The sequence below is a fragment of the Gossypium hirsutum genome, chromosome D02 (genome assembly GCF_007990345.1).
Source record: "Gossypium hirsutum isolate 1008001.06 chromosome D02, Gossypium_hirsutum_v2.1, whole genome shotgun sequence".
NCBI classification, from domain to species: domain Eukaryota; kingdom Viridiplantae; phylum Streptophyta; class Magnoliopsida; order Malvales; family Malvaceae; genus Gossypium; species Gossypium hirsutum.
The window spans coordinates 63,837,938-63,858,808 of NC_053438.1; the positions used below are offsets into that span (position 1 = coordinate 63,837,938).

Sequence of the window (20,871 nt, forward strand, 5' to 3'; positions counted from 1 at the left end):
GTACGGGTCGTTCTGATCGACTATGGGCCTAACGTACGGTCAGTAAGGTCTAACCAAACCCTAGATTATGTGATCTGTTTTTCTGATCCTATACTCTGAGTAGGAAATTGTTATGGATCTCAGCTTACTTCTGTTTTAATTATATTTGAAATCTATATGCGAGCATGTTAAGCATGATAATTTTGTATCTGTAATCTGTAATTATGTTTGGGGTAAGAATTGTATAAGTGAAGGAAGAGTTCTGTATGGTGACCTTCGCCTATATTCTGGCTGCTTGGCTACACTTTATTTGATGTGTCATAATGGCACGATATGGTGTGTAGGGATGGGTGAGTGTTTTTAACCTCACATGGTGTGATGGGATGGTCGAAATTAGTGTGTAGAGAATGGGGTGGGATTCTGTATATCTGATCTGTATATCTAATTATGTTATTTGTATCTAAAATAGACATGATTCTGAATCTGTATTTGACTCTATATGAGATTTATGTATGCTTGCATGTCTATTTCTGTTGGGTTACACACTGAGTTTACGTAAACTCACTTATATTTGTTTGTTTCGTTCAGGTAATCCATAGACTTAGGCAGATCGGAGCGGCGGAGTCTCGCGGTGGCCACTAGTCTATGAATTGACTTTAAGTAAATGTCTTATTTATTTAAGAATTATTTCTGAGAGTTTTGTATTAATTAAACTCTCCGAACTATTTAGTTTAATTTTTGGGATTTAGATTTTTCGTTTAATAATTAATTTTCAACCATTTTTTGAAAACATGGTTTTTACTTAAACAAAGGTTTTCTGAAAATACGAACAGGATTTTCAAATATAACAATTTCATGACTTTTGCTGTAAGTAACGTGTTGGCAAATAAATGAATTAAATAACACTTTCGATAATAGATTTAAACTAATATAAATTATAAAGCTTGAATGATTTGACAAAACGATTTAGTTTTCAAAACCCTTCTTTGTGACGCCTCCGGATTTGACCATAATGTCTAGGCTGGGTTTGGAGTGTTACATTTAGTGGTATTAGAGCCAGGTTGTAAAACTCGAGCTGTGAAATTTTGAGATCCAAATTTGTGTTTCAAAAAGAACTGATTGTTAAATAATTTGGATAATTTCAAAAAAATATTTGGTACACCGAGTTTCTGGCCCCGATCTTGTAAGTATTTTTGGACTTAAATAGTATATTCTATGAACACTATAGATAGTACTTTCTAAAACTGTACTGAAATAGTTAGAGACTGAAACCTCTGAAAACATCTCTAAACTTTTGATAATTTATGCATAAAATATCTGCAAGAAAATAATTGAACTAATACATAAAATTTTATAATGTAGACAAATTTAAATTTACGATGAGCGCTCATGGAACTCGGGGTCATGGTATTCATAGGCACGGTAGAGGCCGCAATAGGGCTTAAGCTGAGTTTTCCTCTCTAGGCAGTATGCCAAATGTAGACATGAGTGAGACACCAATTTCACCTGCTATTGGGACTGGGTCTCAAAATCGTTCGGCTGGGTACGACGCATTGTCTCAAGCCATGTTGAGGGTGTTAGAGAGGGTCACTGGACTCCATTTTGGATTTGGGGGCCGTGGGTCGATAACTGAACTACTCCGGTTCAATGGAGCTGTTGATTAGGGTTGTCACTGGAGTCACCCCTATTGTGGCTGAGTATTGGTTGGAGGACACCGAGAGGATTATGAATGATATAGACTGTGCTCCTGAAGAAAAACTTAAGGGTGCAGTCTCTTTGCTTCGCGATGAGGCATATTAGTGGTGGTTATCGATTGAGGAGGGTACTCAGTTTGATCGTTTGAATTGAGATTTTTCAAGACTATTTTTTAGGGGAAATATGTGGGTACGAACTATGTTGATACTCGTAGACGTGAGTTCATGAATCTCACGTAGGGTGATAGATCAATGACCGAATATGAGGCTGAGTATCTGAGGTTGAGCCGCTATGCTCGAGGCATGGTGGCATCTGAGTATGAGAAGTGTGTTTGCTTTGAGGACGGTCTGAGGGATAGTTTGAGGGTTCTGATTGCTCCACAGAGGGAGCACGAGTTTTCTGTTCTTATGGATCAGGCGAAGATAGCCGAGGAAGTTAAGCGCATGGTGTGCTACAATAGGGACCGAGAGAGAGGCAAGAGTAAAAGGGATTCGAAGCCCTGTAGTTCTATTTAGAGGCCTAAGAAACGGGCCAGACCTGATAGGTCGGTTAGAGTAGCGATTCCTATTGCTTTTACCGGGATTTAGCCATGGAGTAATTATGGTAGGTGCCATCTGGGCGAGTGTTAGAAGATGATAGGGGCTTGTCGGAGGTGTGGTTCTTTGGAGCATCGGATTTGAAAGTGTCCACAACGGGCTGATCAGATGCAAGCTCTGGGATTGAGTTCTGTGCAATCTCAAAAGGCAGTTCAGCAACCACCTAGGGGCCATGGATCGGCTAGGGGTGGTAATGGTATGGGTCGAGGGCATAGAGCACTGGGCAGATGTGCTAATTAGACGGAGGCGAGGCAATTTACACTGGTCTTTGCTGCTCGACGCCGAGAGGATAGAGATGCACCTAATGTCATCACCGGTACGTTTTTTTTTATTTTTGATTTATCTTATATTACTCTGAAAGACATGTTCTACACACTCCTATGTAGCTAGTACTATTTCTAAAAACCTGAGAATTTCTGTTGGGAGAAATTCTAGTAAGATTACTGTACTGAATCCGTTGAGGCAGTCTGTTCGAGTTAATAAAATTTATAGAAATGTTCTGTTAGAAGTGTAAGGGGCCGTATTTTTGGCAAATCTGATAGAGCTTTATTTTAGGGAGTTTGACATGATTCTGGGTATGGACTAGTTGGTTGAGCATCGAGTTAGTTTGGATTGCGCGACTAATAGGATCATTCTGAGGACCGAGGATGATAAGGAGGTGGTTGTGATCGATGAGTGCCGAGATTATCTGTCCAATGTGATATCTGCTCTTATGGTTGAGAAACTGGTTCGGAAAGGGTGTGAGGTGTATATGAATTTTGCCAGTGTTTCAGTTTCTAAGGACTCTTCTGTCGGGAATATCAGAACAGTGAAGGAATTTCTAAATGTCTTTTCTAAAGAGTTACCGGGTTTACCTCTGAGTCGAGAAGTTGAGTGTGGCATTGAGCTTCTACCGGGTACAGCTCCGGTGTCTATCGTTTCCTACCGAATGGCACCAAAAGAGCTTATAGAGCTTAAGGCTCAACTTCACGAGCTTCTGGATCGTGGTTTCATCTGTCTTAGTGTGTCTCTGTAGGAAGCACAAATTCTGTTTGTAAAGAATAAGGATGGGACCATAAAGATGTATATTGATTATCGGTAATTAAATAAACTGACGGTGAAGAATAAGTATCCACTTCCGAGGATCTACCATTTGTTTGATCAGTTCTGAAGGGCTTCTATGTTTTCAAAAATTGATCTCCATTCTGGGTATCACCAGCTCAGAGTTAAGGAAGTTGATGCGCATAAGACTACACTTAGGACTCGTTATGGATATTACGAGTTCCTAGTTATGCCTTTTGGTCTGACGAATGCTCCGGCTACATTCTTTGATTTGATGAACTGAATCTTTCAGCCAGATTTAGATCAGTTCATCATAGTTTTCATAAATGATATTCTGGTTTACTCTAAGACTGATGATGAACATGATGAGCATATTAGATTAGTACTTCAAATGCTCCGAGAGAAACAACTCTACGCTAAGTTGAACAAGTGCAAGTTCTGGTTACGAGAGGTAACTTTTTTGGGGCACATGGTTTCTGCTAAGGGGATTCGAGTTGATCCTAGAAAGATTGAGACTGTGCTGTATTGGAAGCAGCCTAAGAATGTATCTTAGATCCTTAGTTTTCTGGGTCTTACAGAATATTATTGACAGTTTGTCGAGGGGTTTTCTCTGATTGCAGCACATTTGACTAAGCTTCTGTGCAAGGGTTTTCCTTTCATTTAGACTGATGCGCAACAATCAAGCTTCGAGAAGCTCAAGTCTGTTTTGACTCCAGCTCCTATTTTGATATAGCCTGAATTTGGTAATGAGTTTGTGGTATATAGTAATGCATCGCACGTCAGTTTGTGATGTATACTGATGTAAGATGGTAAGGTTGTGGCTTATACGTCCTGTCAGCTTAAGACACATGAAGAGAATTATCTGACACATGATCTCGAGTTAGCTGTTGTGGTTTTTGCGTTAAAGGTTTGGAGGCATTATCTATATGGTGAAAGGTGTATCACTTACACTGATCACAAGAGCCTCAAGTACCTCATTTCTTAGACGGTGTTGAACTTTAGACAGCGTCAGTGGATTGAGCTGCTCAAAGATTATGACTGCAAGATAGAGATTATCCTGGTAAGGCCAATATGGTGGCCGATGCTCTCAGTCGTAGACCGATGACTGATTTGAAACCGATGTTTGCTCGTTTTAGTCTGTTTGATGATGGAGGTCTGTTAGCCGAGTGGCAAGTTAAGCCAACTTGGATTGATTAGATTCGAGAGAAATAGTTAAGAGATGAATATTTGCTTTAGCGATTTCGTCAGATTGAGAGTGGCAGTACTTCTGATTTTGGGTTGAATAGTATGGGGTTCTGTGTTTTCGAGGATGGGTTTGTGTACCAAACGATTCTGATATGAGGCAGTCGATTCTGAGAGAGGCGCATAGTAGCCCTTATGCTATGCATCCCGGTGGTAATAAAACGTATCGAAATCTCTGTGAGTTATACTGGTGGCCGGGTTTAAGCATGAGGTTACGAATTTCATTGCTCGTTGTCTGACATGCCAATAAGTTAAGGCTGAGCACCAGTTGCCTTCGGGTTTGCTGCACCCTATTAAGATTCTTTTATGGAAGTGGAAACGAGTAACAATAGACTTCATTAATGGGTTTCCCTTAACACCCACTGAGAAGGATTCTGTTTGGGTTATCGTGGATCGATTGACCAAGTTCGCTCATTTTACTCTGATTTGGATAGAGTACTCTTTGCAGAAGTTATCGAAGCTCTATGTCTCCGAGATTGTAAGACTGCATGGGGTTCCTGTTTCAATAATTTCTAATAAAGATCCTCGGTTCACTTCTCGATTCTGAAAGAAATTGCACGAGGCTTTGGGTTCAAGATTGGATTTCAGTACTGCATTTCATCCTCAAACCGATGGTCAATCTGAGAGGATGATTCAGATACTGAAAGATATTCTTCGTAGTTGTGCGATAGATTTTCGAGATAGTTGGGAGGATTATTTGCCGCTAGCTAAGTTCGCCTACAATAAAAGTTTCCAGTTTAGCATTCAGATGGCACATTACGAGGCTTTATATGGTTGTAAGTATCGTACTCCGCTATGTTGGACTAAGTTGGGTGAGCATCAGGTTTTGGGTCTAGAGTTAGTTTCTGAGACCGAAGATAAGGTTAGACTAATTCCGGATCATCTGAAGGCGGCTTCTGATAGGCAGAAGTCTTATGTAGATCTGAAGATGAGAGATATTGAGTACTCTGTGGGTGACTTCATTTTTCTTAAGGTTTCTCCGTGGAAGAAAGTTTTGAGGTTCGATCGTAATGGCAAGTTTAGCCCTAGGTTTATTGGGCCATTTCGGATTCTGAAGTGTGTGAGACCGGTCGCTTATCTGTTGGAGCTACCTCCAGAGTTAGACCGTATCTATAATGTCTTTCACGTCTCGATGTTGAGGCGGCATCGATCTAATCTATCTCATGTTGTCTATGTGGAGGAGATCGAGGTTAGACTAGATTTAACTTTTGAGAATGAGTCAGTTCAGATTTTGGATCGAGATATTAAGGTTCTAAGGAGAAAGTCTATACCGCTAGTGAAAGGTCTGTGGCGGAATCACGACACTTAGGAAGCCATGTGGGAACCTAAGGACTCAATTCGTCAGCAGTACCCTCATCTATTTGGATCAGGTAAATTTCGAGGTCGAAATTTCTTTTAAGGGGTAGAGTTGCAACGCCCCGTCTAATTTATTTCTATTTTTATAAATATCTAACACAAATGTGTATCTGCTTCAGTGGTTAAGTATTTTGGGTGTGTGTGAGAGGTCTTAGGTTCAATTCTCACTTTTGGCAATTTTTGTTATTTTTTATCCAAACCTTACCCTTGTTGAGTGGGCTTTTATAAAATTTTCTGTTAATTCATATCAGAATGAGTCTGCTGGTTCGAGTGGTAAGGGAGTTAGTGTTTTAAGAGTTAGTAGGTTACTAGGGAAGTGGGAGAAAATCTGGGGATTTGTCATATCTGCTTTTAAATTTTATTTTTTTTATTATTTTCCACAAATCTCTTCATCTTTTTGACGTTCCTATTCCTTTCTCTGCAAAAAAAATTCCATTCTCTCTTGTTTTCCCCAATCCTGTCGATCACCCATTAACTCTTATTATTGATTTTGGAATTTCGTTACTCATCGCTCAGTTAAGGTAAGTAGGGTTCCGTCTGTAGAAGTTTTCATTTTCTGTAAGGAGGGTTATTTCCTTCTGTGATGGGTTGGTGTAAATGTGAAATCTAATTTTTTGAGGATTATTTTGATGTAGGAGAAGGTATTGAATTGTGAGTTTCGCTCCATTTGTTTGAACGGTGTTAGTGGTGGTTTTCGTCATCGATAAGTAAAGTTTTTGTTAGATTGTTATTGGCGAATTTGTAATTTAGCCACTAAATCGGTGTTTGGTATGCTGTTTCTTAGGTTTCGGAGGCCTCAAGATTACTATAGCATCTAAAACTAACCAGGTGTGTACCCAAAACGTAGAAAATTGAGTTTCAGCAAAAGCCGAAAAACCTCACCATCGACGCCACACGAGCGTGTGCCTGGCCGTGTGGTTGGCCGCCGTGCGCAATACATGGCCGTGTGGTTGTGTGGGTGTGGTCATGTGGGCCACACAGGCTAGGCTAAGTTGGACGTGTGGGCCACACGGGCGTGTAGGTTTTGGGCCAGGCTGTGTGGGCCACATGGGGAAGGCCAATCTGGGCGTATGGGCCCATACGGGTATGTGGGCCCATAATTCTAAAATTTTCCCTAGGACCGCACGGGTCATTCCGATCGACTGTGGGCCTAACGTAAGGTCGGTAAGGGTTAACCAAACCCTAGGTTATGTGATCTATTCTTCTGATAGTATGCTCTGAGTAGGACACTATTATGCATGTCTGATTACTTCTGCTTTAATTATATTTGATATCTGTATGTGAGCATGTTAAGTATGATAGTTCTGTACCTGTAATCTGTAATTATGTTTGGGGTGGAAATTGTATATGTGGAGGAAGTGTTCTGTATGGCGACCTTCTCCTATATTCTAGTAGTTTGGCTGTACTTTATCTAATATGTGTCGTAATGGCACGATATGGTGTGTAGGGGTGGGTAGGTGTTTTTAACTCCACATTATGTGATGAGATGGTTGAAGTTGGTGTGTAGAGGATGGGGGTAAGATTCTGTATATCTGATCTTTATATCTGATTCTATTATCTGTATCTGAAATAGACATGAGTCTGAATCTATATCTGACTATATATGAGATTTCTGTATGTTTGTTTGTCTATTTTTGTTGGGTTACACACCGAGTTTACGTAAACTCACTTCTGTTTGTCTATTCCGTTCAGGTAATCCGCAGACTTAGGCGGATCGGAGCGGCAGAGTCTTGCGATGACCACTAGTCTATGAAGTCACTTTAAGTAAGGGTCTTATTTATTTAATAATTATTTCTGGGAGTTTTGTATTAATTAGACTCTCCGGACTGTTTGGTTTAATTTTTGGGATTTGAATTTTTAGTTTAATACTTAATTTGCAATGGTTTTCTAAAAACATGGTTTGTACTAAAGCAAAGGTTTTCTGAAAATACGAACTGGATTTTAAAATATAACGATTTTACGACTTTCGTTGTAAGTTACATGTTGGCAAATAAATGAATTAAATAACACTTTCGATAATAGATTTAAACGAATATAAATTATAAAGCTTGAATGATTTGACGAAACGACTCAATTTTCAAAACCCTTCTTTGTGACACCTTCGAATTCTACCATAACGTCTAGGCCGGGTTTGGGTGTTACATTCTTCTTCCTTTCTTTCTCATCATCTTTTTTACACAATATTTGCTATATCACAAACAATAATAGTAGAGTAGTACATAATATATTAATTATTATCATATATTATTGTTTATTATACTAGTTGAAATATACTTTAAGTCCCTATACTTTTTCTACACTTGAAAGTTAGCCCTCTTACTATTGATGTATATGCATCAATGATTAAATATTATAATATCATGTAATATTATATTTTTTATTATAATCTATACTATAATAATTGTTATATATAATAATACTACATTATATATTAATTATTATTATATATTAGGCTTATATGTAAAAAAACCCTTAAGAAAATACAAAAAAAAATCAATTAAGCCTCTGTATTAAATTCGCACCCAATTAAGCCCCTGTCATTACCTAAAATAATCAATTAAGCCCTTCTATTAATGATTTTCATCATTAACCATGTTGACCATTAAAATAAATTGATGAGCCGATCAGATGGTGACACATGGCAACTTCTTGTTTAATCTAATATTTTTCTCATAAAATGATTAAAAATCAGAAAAAATTATAAAAATTATAAAAATCAGAAAAATAATATAAATAATATTAAATATTAAAACCATTAAAATTTATATGAACTTATTAAAATTATAAAAAAATATAAAAACTTATAAATATTATAAAAATATAATAAATCTAATAAATTATAAAAAAAATAATTATTATTTAAAATATTTAAAATTTAAAAAAGTATTAGAATTATTAAAAAAATTAAAAAATTAAAATTTATATAGACTTATAAAAATTATAAAAAAAATCAAAAAAACTTGAACTAGACCGGTTAGCCTGAAATTGACAACGATACTGGTCCAAAGAAAGCCATTAGACTGGCTGATCTGGGAACCCGACGATAGAGCCAATTTTTTATTTTTTAATATTTTATCAAACCAAAATTTTTTTTATCCAACTATTAGCATATGTCATAATGAAATATTCTAATCAAGGTTTTCAGAACCGAACCAGTGGTCGAACTAATCAGGCCACTAGTTTGCCTGTTTGACTGATCCGTCCAATTCAATTAAATTAAAAATAAAAAATATTAAAAAATTGTTTCAACTGTCTAGTTCTCAATAATGGTTTTTTCTGGATCGATACCCTTGTCAATTTTGGTCTAACCGGTCCAACCGACTGATTCGGTCCAGTCCAAGTTTTTATGATTTTTTTATAATTTTATATCAATTTTAATTTTTTTTATAGTATTTTAAATATGTTTTATTAATGTTATAGTTTTTTTAATAATTTATTAGAATTTTAATTTTTTATAATTTTTATAAGTGTATATCAATTCTGATATATATTTAATTTTTTTAATATTTAATAATATTTAAATTTTTTATTTTTTTATTTTTAATTATTTTTGGGAAAAATATTATATTAAACCAAAAGCTATCACGTGTCACCAACTGATTGGTCAACTTATTTATTTTAACGATCAACATGGTAAATGACAAAAACTGTTAACAGAGGGGTTTAATTGATTACTTTAGTTATTAATTGGGTGCGAATTTAATATAGGAGCTTAATTGATTTTTTTGCATTTTTTTAAGGGATTTTTTTTTCACATATAAGCCTATATATTATTGTTTGTTATTATACTGATTAAAAAATGCTCTAAATCCCTATATTTTTAGTAAATTTGAAAGTTAGCTCTCTTACTATATTATATTATATTATATAATGCTATATCATATGATATAGTATATAATATAGCAGTAGTTATATATATATGTGCATAAAAGACTAAACATTATAATATCATGTACTATAACTATTATTATAATCTATATTATAATAATAGTTATATATAATAGTAGTGCATTATATATTACTTATTATATATTATTGTTTATTATTATACTAGTTGGAATATTCTCTAAGTCCTTATATTTTTTTACATTTGGAAGTTAGCCCTCCTATTATATTATATTATATAATGCTATATCATATCATATAGTATATAATATAGCAATAGTTATATATATATGCATTGATGATTAAACATTATAATATCATGTAGTATTATTATATCTTTTATTATAATTTATATTATAATAGTTGTATATGTATTAATATGTTTAGTAATAGCTATATATTATAATATTATTTTATGTACTAGTAATATACTAATTTAATATATCGGTTTAAGGTTAAGTAATCGATTTCAGTAATAGTTATATAATATATTATTATATTATCATTAATTTTTAATTTATAGATTTTAATAATTATTAATTTTATATATTTATTATACATGTATAATTATAATATTAAAAATATTTTATGTTAAATTAATGTTTTTAAAAATTTATTCCATCTTATAATTTAACATAAATATTATTACTAATTAATTTTTCCCATTAATCATATTTTGATATAAATATGCAAGGTTTATAAATATATTTTAAAAAAATTATCATTTATTTATATTTTAAATAATATCATAAAATTATATTAATTATTAATGTTTATTATGGTTGTTGATTTATAAAGTCAGACTTTCTCGAGCTTTGAATCGAATTTATCTCGAGCTCAGATATGTTACCGGTTCAAACTTTATCAAATTCAGATGGTTTCAACTTAAGATTAGACCTGTTCATGGGTCGGGCCATCTGACCCGTCCCGAAGGCCTGCCCGAAATGTGGATGGGTTTGGAAAAAAATATAGGCCCGAAAACGGGCTTGTACAAAAAAAATAAGACTCGATTAAAAAAATGAGTGCGGCCTCGGGTAAGGTATATTTTGACCAGACCCAGCCTGGCCCGACCTAAATTTACTAAAGTATAAAAAAAATCTTTTTTTTTTATTTTTTTTATTTTTTATTGTTTTCTCCTTATTTTGCTACCATTTTACTATTATGTTGCTACTATTTTGTTGTTATTGTTTGGATATTGTATAAAACTTGTTTTATAATTAATTTTGTTATTATTTTAGAGGCATTTGCTTATTAAGTTGCATCTATCTTAATATCATTTAAGTATACATATTTTTTAAAATTTATTTTCAATTTGTTGGGAAATATTTATTTTTGATGTTTTTAGTATTTTTGATATATTATATATATTTAAAATTTATATAAAAAATAATATAAAAATTTAATATAGGTGGGCTAGGCCGAGCTCCAATTTTAATATTTTTATCCGGGTCGAATTTAAACAAAAATTTAAACCAACTTTTTAGGCCGGGCATAAGCTTAATAAACGGGCTTAATTTTTATTTGGACCTAACCCAAACCCAGTCAAAACTCATCCCAAACCAATGAACACCTCTAGTTAAGATGGTTAGGAACGGGATTAAGAGCTTCGCATGTTTTGTGAGCTCTGAAGCCCAACAACCGGTAGAATTTCCACCCAAAAAAGAAACACTGTTTAATCACATTTCAAAGGTCACTGCTGCTCAGGTATTAGAATCCGACTCTCCACTTACTTCGCGTCTCGTTGTCGGAGAGTTGACTCGTTATTGTCATTGAAATCTTTTCCATAACTAGAAATTTTGAAAAAAAAAAAAAACTGTTGGCATCACTTCTATTTTCCTTCCATTACTGAGTTAGAAACATCTCAGTTTGCAGCCAAATGCTAAGGGAGATGCAAAAACCGTAGCAAAAGAGCAATGCCCACCAACTTTGTTTCTTCCAGGATAATGGAATGGCGAAACTTGGATTGCACAAACAAATTGTGGGTGATCTTTCACTGCCCGACTCTTCTCCTTTTGCTAAGCTTTTGGGTTCCTACATCCAATCCAAGTCTCTCCTTGATATACGTCGGTTACATGTTCGGATAATCAAATCTAATTTTGCGTCTGAGACTTTTATCCTAAACAGGCTTATCGATGCCTACGGCAGATGTGGCTCCTTGGAGGATGCCGGGAAGGTGTTTAACAGAATGCCTCAAAGAAACATTTTTTCTTGGAACTCGGTCATATCTGTATTGACGAAATTGGGTTACGTTGATGAGGCAGCAGGGTTTTTTTATTCCATGCCTGAGCATGATCAGTGCTCTTGGAATTCCATCATTTCAGGGTTTGCTCAGCAAGATAGATTCGGAGAGGCTCTTTTCTATTTTGTTAGGATGCATAGAGAGGACTTTGTGCTTAACGAATACTCGTTTGGTAGTGCTCTTAGCGCTTGTTCTGGGTTGAAAAACATTAAAATCGGTGCTCAAATCCATGCTTTAATCGCAAAAACTAGGTTCTTTTCCAATGTTTATATGGGCTCGGCTCTTGTTGATATGTATGGAAAATGTGGGAGTGTCAGCTGCGGCCAGAGAGCTTTCGATGATATGAGTGAGAGGAATAGAGTCTCTTGGAATAGTTTGATCACTTGTTATGAGCAAAATGGTCCAGCTAGTGCAGCTCTTCAGGTTTTCTTGAGGATGATGGATTGTGGAATTGAACCAGATGAACTCACATATGCCAGTGTGGTTAGTGCTTGCGCTAGCTTGTCGGCAATCAAGTCAGGCAAGCAGATTCATGCTCGTGTTGTGAAATGCAATAAGTTGAGGGATGATCTTGTCCTGGGAAATGCATTGGTTGATATGTATGCAAAATGCAATAAAATCAATGAAGCTAGATGTATTTTTGATAGGATGCCAGTTAGGAATGTAGTGTCTGAAACCTCAATGGTAAGTGGGTATGCGAAGGTAGCCAGTGTGAGAACTGCGAGATCAATGTTTGCAAAGATGATGGAGAGGAACATAGTGTCTTGGAATGCGCTAATTGCCGGGTATACACAAAATGGGGAGAATGAAGAGGCTCTTAGACTTTTTCGTCTCTTAAAGAGAGAATCTGTTTGCCCAACTCATTACACGTTTGGCAATCTACTGAATGCCTGTGCTAATCTCACTGATTTGCAGCTTGGAAGGCAGGCTCACACACATGTTTTGAAGCATGGTTTCCGCTTTCAGTTTGGAGAAGAATCTGATATTTTTGTTGGCAACTCTCTCATAGACATGTACATGAAATGTGGATCAGTTGAAGATGCTAACCTGGTTTTCAAAACTATGATGGAAAGGGATTGGGTATCATGGAATGCCATGATAGTAGGATATGCACAAAATGGTTATGGAAATAAGGCTCTTGAGCTGTTCAAGAACATGTTGGCATCTGGTGAGAAACCAGACCATGTCACTATGATTGGTGTTCTTTGTGCTTGTAGTCATGCTGGGTTACTTGAAGACGGGCGACATCATTTCTCATCTATGAGCAGGGAACATGGTTTGGTACCATTGAAGGACCACTATACATGCATGGTTGATTTACTTGGTCGAGCTGGTTGCCTCGATGAAGCAAAGAATCTAATAGAGACAATGCCAATGAAGCCTGACGTTGTTGTCTGGGGATCTCTGCTCGGTGCTTGTAAAGTACATCGTAATATTAGGTTAGGAAAGTATGTAACAGAGAAGATATTAGAAATTGATCCTAGCAACTCCGGACCTTATGTTCTTCTCTCAAACATGTATGCCGAGCTTGGGAAATGGGGAGATGTTGTTAGAGTAAGGAAGTTGATGAGGAAACGGGGAGTAATCAAGCAAACTGGTTGTAGCTGGATTGAGGTACAGGGTCATGTAAGTGTTTTCATGGTGAAAGATAAAAAACATCCTCAGAGGAAGGCAATCTATTCAGTCTTGAATGCCCTCATTAAACAGATGAAACGAGCTGGGTATCTACCAGATGCTGGTGATGAAGTAGCTCACGAAGAGCTTGCCACTAGTGCGGCGGTTGGTTGATAGAATATATTCTTAATGATTATCGTCAAAATGGTTTTTATTCAAATTTTTGCATTCATTGCATTTTATTGGTTTAGTTTCTCTCCCATCTTCTGCTACTCCACTTGGTTTCATAGACGCCATGCTTCCTTGTATGATTGTTAAACTGTCAGAGAGAGTTAGACATTTTGTAATTCAAAATGTGAACAGTTCCCTATTATGAGTGCATCGGTCCCAAAATGTAGTAATCTTCGTACAATTGAAGGGCATTCAACGACACGACCTTAAGTGAGTGCATAAAATAGGACAAACTCAGCTCAATCTAATGCTTCCATGGGATATTACTCTAAAGAAGCAAACAAAACAAAGAACTAAATCACTTTTAGGCACAATTACCTTTGAAGATTTGCTTTAAGTTGTGGTGAGAACAAGCTATATTCTTGAAAGATTGACCATTTCTTATTAGTTAATGAACAACAAAAGTTATAATCTCCTAAAAAAGTTTCAACTATACTCCAGGTTTACATGTAATTAGTGATTGCTCGGATTAGCTATTGTGTTGAAACAAATGATTGACCCAAAAAATGTTGCAACAGATGCAAAATTTATGCCTTGTATTTTTTTTATTTAAAAGTAACCCTTCGCCGTTAACAACTAAAGTTCTACGCACAAAGTATTATCCAACTACGAATTTTGTCAATGCAAGGTTAGGAACAAACATATCTCTTACCTGGTGCAAAAAGCTTGGATGCAAGGATACAATAGCGAGTTGGCAACGGTTGAAATATTGCAATCTGGGAGGACAAGAACTGAAACCTGCAAATTTCAAATGTCAAGAGTTATGAATAATGTTGAAATGGTATCGAAATTAATTGAACAAGACACGCATTCTTGGAATAGGGATCCAATCAATACCTTGTTTGATAGCCAGGAAGCACAACACCTCATGAGAAATCCTTTGGTTGAACAAGAGATGAGGGACACTTTGGTGTGGAATTTGGAGAATACTGACAGATACAAATTTTTTATTTGAAATGGTAATCAAATACACAATGTTCATAGCCCTATTATACAAGCATTCTATGCTAAATTATGGTTATTACATATCCCAAGCAAAATCAAGATTACGGTTTGGCGATTTGTACAAAATTTTGTTTGACAATGGAGAACCTACATGCTAAGCGAGTTGCCTCAAACAGTATATATTCACGATGTAAATCAGAAACAGAAACAACTATCCAGTCCACTAAAGACTTTCTCATATCTCAATGTTTGGGTGAAGCTAAGTGTAACCTGGCTAACAACCCACTCACTCACCATAATAACAAATTGGTTATACACTATATCTGAAAATGAAGATGATGACAGATGCGGTCTCATCGAAATAACTATTTGGGATTATCTCTTCGTATAATTCTATCTAAACTAGCTTACGGGTCGGGTTATTTATCCAAGCTTGAAGGTTTATTCGAAATATGACTAGAAAAATAAGCTTAGACAAAAAATATTAAACATATTGAAAATTTGACTCTGGCTTCAACATTCAAGACCCAAGTTTGGCCCATCCTAACTCGTTTTATATTTTTATAATATATTTTTATATTTTGTGTAATTATATCACATAAAATTAAATATAAATAATAATACAATACTATGTAAACATTAAAAAATACGTAATTTTATTTAAACTTAAAATCTTAATAAAAGAACATTATTTTAAATATTAAATATTAAATTAAAAATAATATGGTATCTTTAAATATGAACGAGTACCCCTACTCTTTACTTTTTGAAGCTGTATGTTGTTTCTGACACAGGTACCCCTTCAATGCAACCATGATAGTTAACATGGCGACCACCACCCTTGGGATATGTAAAATTAATTTCGATGGGGTGTTTAAACAAAACGAAGACAAGGCAAGCATAAGAGTGGTTATGTGAAATGAGAACCGAGTGGTAATGGGTGGGTGCATAACAGAGAACATATGGAGACTTATTCATTGTGGAGACATAGGCAGCTTAAAAGTTTTGGAGTTTGGGGTTGACATTGGATTACTTTTGAGAGAGATTGCTTGAGCATTAGAAAGAATCTCCCACACCCTCCGTGTTGGGAATCAAGTTGCAGATGGACTAGTAGGATCAGCACAAACAATTGTCAGGTTGAGGATGATCCACCGACGGTGAAACCGTAACTCTCATTAAAGTTGAAGCGGAATCATCAAAGAATCATGTTTTATCTCTTCTGGCAATAGAAGATTACCAATGACAAGGTTTTTGATTCTTTGGAAGAAAAAAAAAGACTTGGACTTGTAATCATCGTTGTACCATGTGTTTAGCTCTTAATTTTTAGATGAATCCACAATTACCTAAAATTGTAGTAATAAAAGGAATTGCATACAATCAAGAAACAATTTTCCTTAAAAATGCTATCCACTTATTAAAGAAACATCTCTACTTTTACTCGAAAATATCTTATTGAAAATTGAAACTGTAATAATTAATTTAAAATTTCAACAAAGAATTTTTGCATCCATGCTTTTATTATTATTATATATATTATTGAGTGGGAATACATATACATTTGCACATAATATAGGACTAAAACAATTGCCTAACCTAGTAAAAAAACAAGGATTGCTATCAAAGAATTAGAATGGAAGAAGGTGGCAAATATATATTATAATAATAGAAAAAGCTAAGCCACTTTTACTCCACTGGGACGTTTTCCTTCCATGGCATCCTTTTTATTACGGCAAGCAGCACAAAGGAAGGGCCCTTGCCAGGGCTTTGAGCTGGTCGAGAATATGGAACCTGCATGAACTGAGATGCCTTCACTTGGTGCAAGGTCGACTTGGCATACACCACATGTGAATAGCCCAGATGTTGTTTGCCCTGCACCCTCATCAATTCCTAGTCTGCACAATGCAGTACTTCACTTTCAGTGTCCATTACAATGGAGTTTATTATTAACAACAAGCAAGTCTAGTGCTAAGTGCTAACCTTTCAGCAAGCATTGCTGAGCCTTCTTCAAACAGCTCTTCAACTATACCGACAGCTGAAAGCTTCTTTGATAGTTTATTGGCAGAATCACGAGAGCTCTTCCTGAATAAGAAAGATCTCAGTTTGTTTGGCTTTTTGGGAAGAGGAGAAGGCGGTGGTGAACTCTCAGGAGGAATTATGTCGACAACAATGCAGGTCGTGTCATCCTTTAACCCTCGTGTCCTTAATGCTTCCTGAACAAAATGATATTAGGAAAACTGGAAAAAGGCCGGTCTAAAACAAGGGTAAAAAAAGGAGAAACTGTACGGTGATGAATTGAATCACCTTAACAACTTGTCTAGCAGCAAGTTCAGCTGGTAATCCACGGCAAGATTTTGCAGCCATTTCCGATGATAGGGCATCCCAAATACCATCCGAAGCAATTATAAGCCTCCCACCAGCGTTTGACAGCTTTTACAAACATCAGCGTTTTCTATGTCAAATGAGAATGTAATCATAACATCAACAAGAACATTGCACAAGATCCAACAAGCTTACCTTTACTTGCTTTACATAAGGTATGGGAACTATAAACTCTCCAACATCCATATCTCCTATTGACCTAGACAGACATAAACCTCCCGGCCAACATCGGAGAGGACCAATCTGTCACAGTCCGGAAAAAAGTTAGATTCCAATGCTACATGTTACTAGGGGAGAAAAAATAAAGTTGAGATTTAAAAACACCAACCTCGGCACCACCAGCAATGCTAAGCCTCCCAACCTCACCCCCACTAGCAGTGACGCGTTCCCTCCTGCAATAACAAAAGCACATCACCAATTAAGAATTCTGTTCATGGAAATGGAAGAAAGGAGATCTGTCAAGATAAAGACGCACTCTTCCACATTCTCTTCAAGTCTGTGATCAACGGTTAAGGTAGAGATTCCACCACCCTGAGTATCTAAAATGCAACGAGAATCCCCAACAGAAGCAACAGTCACTGTCCATGCATCAACTATTACAAATGTAGCAGTAGTACCCGATGTTTCACCTGCAGAAAAAAAAAATCAATAAGGACAGAGAACACCAGTGTCATCTAAATGTACAGAAGAAACAATTAGAGAATATAAGAATTGGAAAACAAATTCCATGCCTCTACTCTGAAATTCCTTGTCGGTCTTCACAAATCCGGCAACTAATGCTCGGGGTAAAGCTTGAAACCACTCCTCCCGCCCAAGGCCACGAGGAACAGCACTCAATATATGACTCAAAAGGTGCTCCCTCGTAAAGATTGCTGCAGCATTACCGTTGTGCCCATCAAAGATCTGAAGGCAGAAGAAAATAGTCACCACCACAGACGAAGTGAAGGAAGTAATGAAGAAACCATCCAAGCGCAAAGATTACTATAATTCATCAGAAAATGTAAAATGCTGCTCTTGTTTGTAATCTCCATATGTATCATCCTCAAGAGAAAGAAAACAATTGCTCAAAGCATGAATACTCCTACCAACTCCTAAGCAAGTCAACCTTGCATATTAAGTAAGAACCATGGGACCATATGATACCGGCTTATGAACTAGTACAATAATATCATTACATCGTTTCAGTTTTTGTATCTCTATCAACCGATACCATCGCCTGCACCTTATTTGATCTTTTAACCAATTTCTAATTACCAGCTTAGGGGTTTTCTCATAACAATATTATTTAAAGCGGACTAAATATATCACCCAAAGCACCAAGCATGTGAAAAACAATGAAATGGCAGTTTGTTTGCAAAAAAAAAAAAAGAGATTCATTACCGCAAAAACAGAGAAGGTAGATGAAGGATTGCCAGGCACTCGTTGACAATCCGTTTTAACCAAGAAATAATCTTCTCCTTTCCTAGATTGAGCGGCATGACCGCATCTCACACTTGGCTTCTCCATCTTCTCATTCTTCATCTCTCTGCTTATTAATGCTGCCAGAGGCACCAGTTCATGACCACGACGCCGGCCTGCTCCAGATGCCATATCCTACCACCCCACAAGGTTAATAAATGGCCCCCCAAACTCAACAAACCATTGTTGCCCACTCAATCACAAAGAACAAGATCCTCCCCTACAGATCTCAAAACTACAAGCACCTTCTTCCAATTCACTTAATTATCAAATCAAAACCCACTATGAAATTCACCTGCAGTGAACAACTCAAACTGTCAGTGTAAGATCCAGCAAAAACAACAGCACCACATCCAAATTGCAGATCCTTAAGCAGAAACAAAGACACTTGAGTTTAGAAAGATGACAGCAGACAAGGAAGTGAAGGAAGATGAAGTTACCAGCAAAGAATGTTTGGTTTAGCGTCTCGTACAAAACCAAATGCCAGATCTGGTTGCTACACTAAGCAAACCATAAACAATGAAGAGGAAATAAATCTAGCTGGGGAACTCTACGCGTTTTTGGTGACAAGGCAATGAACTGTCGTATATCCAATTAATCTAAAAACCAAACCCTCACTAAAAAGAGTTTTTAGTTACAAAACAGAGAAAGGCAACTTGTATTTTTTTAAAGTTAGGAAAAAATAATAATACTTGAGAATTGATTATTATGAGAAAGAACCCACCCCAACCCAGGTCAGCTTCACAACATTTCCCTTCCACCAAGCACTCAAAAACAAAAGTTTTTGCTTTTATTTGTTACAGAAAGGATTGCGTCCCAAAAGAAAAAAAATGGACAGCTTTCTCCCACAAAGAAAGCACAGAAAGTGGGTTTTGCTGACTATACAGCAATCTGCCGACAAAGCCACATTCTGTTTCTGTTTAGAGTCGGTTTCAATAGTGAAAAGCAGCTTCAAGTAGTTAAATAAAATTCAAGCAGTAGTATCATAAAACTAAGGAATCTTTGCAAAGACTGCCTTTCTGTTTGTCCTAAACTCCTCTCCTAGTAGATCTAGACAGTGAAAAATGTTTCGCTTCTATAGATCACTTTTTTTATTCTTAATATGTGTTTTCTTTTTACATGACAAAGAGATGAAAATTAAGACAATGAAAAACTAATAGAAGTTTTGGACGCGCATTTTGCTCAATTAGTGACGTTCCTCATTAGGTGAGGGTCATTGTTCCTATTCTTTTATGAGTTTTGAGAAGTTCTTGCATGTCATATATTGTTGGTTGCCATGATTCTTCCGAGGATAATATTGATGAATTTTCCATCTTTTAACATGAATCTACAAAATAAAATATTATAAGCTTTCAAAAGGGCAAGGGAGGACCGTGGCTTGAAAATCCTTGCATATTGTTTGGAGGCAATAGAGTAGCTTTTGACCATGATGAGTTGATTGCCATTATTGTTGTCGATGATTGCAGTACCCCGATGATAGTACGCCCAGGATTCCTGCCAATATCTCCAGGGAGTGTGTGTGAAACACCTTCTTCAAGGGTTATTTGGGGTTGATGACAAATGTTGATTGTTGGAGTATTGTTGAAGAAGGCTAGGATTGAGAGTTGCATATCATAAAGTCGCATTATGGCTCTTAAAGAATAGGACCAATGCCCTTGAATATGAACTCATTTCTTGTTTTAAATATTGACCACAAGGTGAAAATGAATATTGTGTAGAATTTCCTTGATTCTGGTGGGTTGATTTCTTTGACCTGGAGCCATTAAGAGATCAGAAAGGTAGAGAATGAATATTGATATTATCAATGCGTTGGGAGAGGAAGGATCCAAACCAAACTGCTCGAGTAAAACTGAAATGTAGGAACAAATATTCCATGGATTCTGCAAGAGAGTGATGGAAAGGACAACTAGAATCCATGCCAATATTGCACCTATGAAGATTTTCCATGGTTGGGAGACAGTTGTTGCAAATTTTCAATAGGAACGTGATGAGTTTGAAAGGTAGTTTAAGCTTCTAAAGTTGTTTCCATACTTTAGTGTTGACAAAGGTGGGGCCAATGTTTTGTTGTAAATTCCAGATATGGTTGTATGCATTCTTGACGGTAGAGACGCCACTGTAGTCATCCCGCCATACGATTCTATCTTTTTCCCCAACCAAGGAGATTGGCTTGTTGATAAGATCATTTGCAAGTTGGGGGCCAAGAGTTTCTCT

At 36.3% G+C, this 20,871-nt stretch overlaps 3 protein-coding genes across 4 annotated transcripts; 2 read left to right on the forward strand and 1 right to left on the reverse strand.

Annotated features, from left to right (window-relative positions):
• The first annotated feature begins 1,626 nt into the window (after positions 1-1,626).
• Positions 1,627-4,044, forward strand: LOC107907838 (uncharacterized). The gene is made up of 7 exons (XM_016835151.1): positions 1,627-1,770; positions 1,914-2,120; positions 2,282-2,326; positions 2,422-2,586; positions 2,857-3,273; positions 3,604-3,855; positions 3,976-4,044. The coding sequence occupies exons 1-7, from the start codon at positions 1,627-1,629 to the stop codon at positions 4,042-4,044; spliced, it is 1,299 nt and encodes a 432-aa protein (XP_016690640.1).
• A 7,353-nt stretch (positions 4,045-11,397) lies between these two features.
• LOC107909559 (pentatricopeptide repeat-containing protein At2g13600) lies at positions 11,398-14,017 on the forward strand. The gene is made up of 2 exons (XM_016837142.2): positions 11,398-11,498; positions 11,660-14,017. Exon 2 carries the CDS (start codon positions 11,743-11,745, stop codon positions 13,819-13,821), a length of 2,079 nt encoding a protein of 692 aa, XP_016692631.1. The 5' UTR covers positions 11,398-11,498; positions 11,660-11,742; the 3' UTR covers positions 13,822-14,017.
• A 2,291-nt stretch (positions 14,018-16,308) lies between these two features.
• LOC107909558 (probable protein phosphatase 2C 15) lies at positions 16,309-20,474 on the reverse strand. 2 transcript variants are annotated; one of them, XM_016837139.2, is made up of 9 exons: positions 19,101-20,474; positions 18,583-18,955; positions 17,934-18,105; positions 17,678-17,831; positions 17,531-17,594; positions 17,338-17,445; positions 17,125-17,250; positions 16,801-17,033; positions 16,309-16,715 (listed from the first exon to the last, which is right to left on the reverse strand). In XM_016837139.2, the coding sequence occupies exons 2-9, from the start codon at positions 18,790-18,792 to the stop codon at positions 16,496-16,498; spliced, it is 1,287 nt and encodes a 428-aa protein (XP_016692628.1). In that variant the 5' UTR covers positions 18,793-18,955; positions 19,101-20,474; the 3' UTR covers positions 16,309-16,495. The 2 variants fall into 2 exon arrangements, with proteins under 2 accessions (XP_016692628.1, XP_016692629.1); XM_016837140.2 differs by having other exon boundaries at positions 20,033-20,265.
• Between the last annotated feature and the right edge of the window lie 397 nt (positions 20,475-20,871).

What these genes read in the sequence shown, in the direction of transcription:
- LOC107907838 (XM_016835151.1), top strand. Translation starts at nt 1,627, where the DNA reads ATGGAGCTGTTGATTAGGGTTGTCACTGGAGTCACCCCTATTGTGGCT. An exon ending in CCGAGGAAGTTAAGCGCATG is followed by an intron (nt 2,121 to 2,281) that starts GTGTGCTACAAT and finishes TAATTATGGTAG; the next exon opens with GTGCCATCTGGGCGAGTGTT. An exon ending in ATTGGAAGCAGCCTAAGAAT is followed by an intron (nt 3,856 to 3,975) that starts GTATCTTAGATC and finishes CCTTTCATTTAG; the next exon opens with ACTGATGCGCAACAATCAAG.
- LOC107909559 (XM_016837142.2), top strand. Translation starts at nt 11,743, where the DNA reads ATGGCGAAACTTGGATTGCACAAACAAATTGTGGGTGATCTTTCACTG.
- LOC107909558 (XM_016837139.2), bottom strand. Translation starts at nt 18,792, where the DNA reads ATGGCATCTGGAGCAGGCCGGCGTCGTGGTCATGAACTGGTGCCTCTG. An exon ending in CTACCTTCTCTGTTTTTGCG is followed by an intron (nt 18,106 to 18,582) that starts GTAATGAATCTC and finishes TTCTGCCTTCAG; the next exon opens with ATCTTTGATGGGCACAACGG. An exon ending in CTGCTAGACAAGTTGTTAAG is followed by an intron (nt 17,034 to 17,124) that starts GTGATTCAATTC and finishes CATTTTGTTCAG; the next exon opens with GAAGCATTAAGGACACGAGG.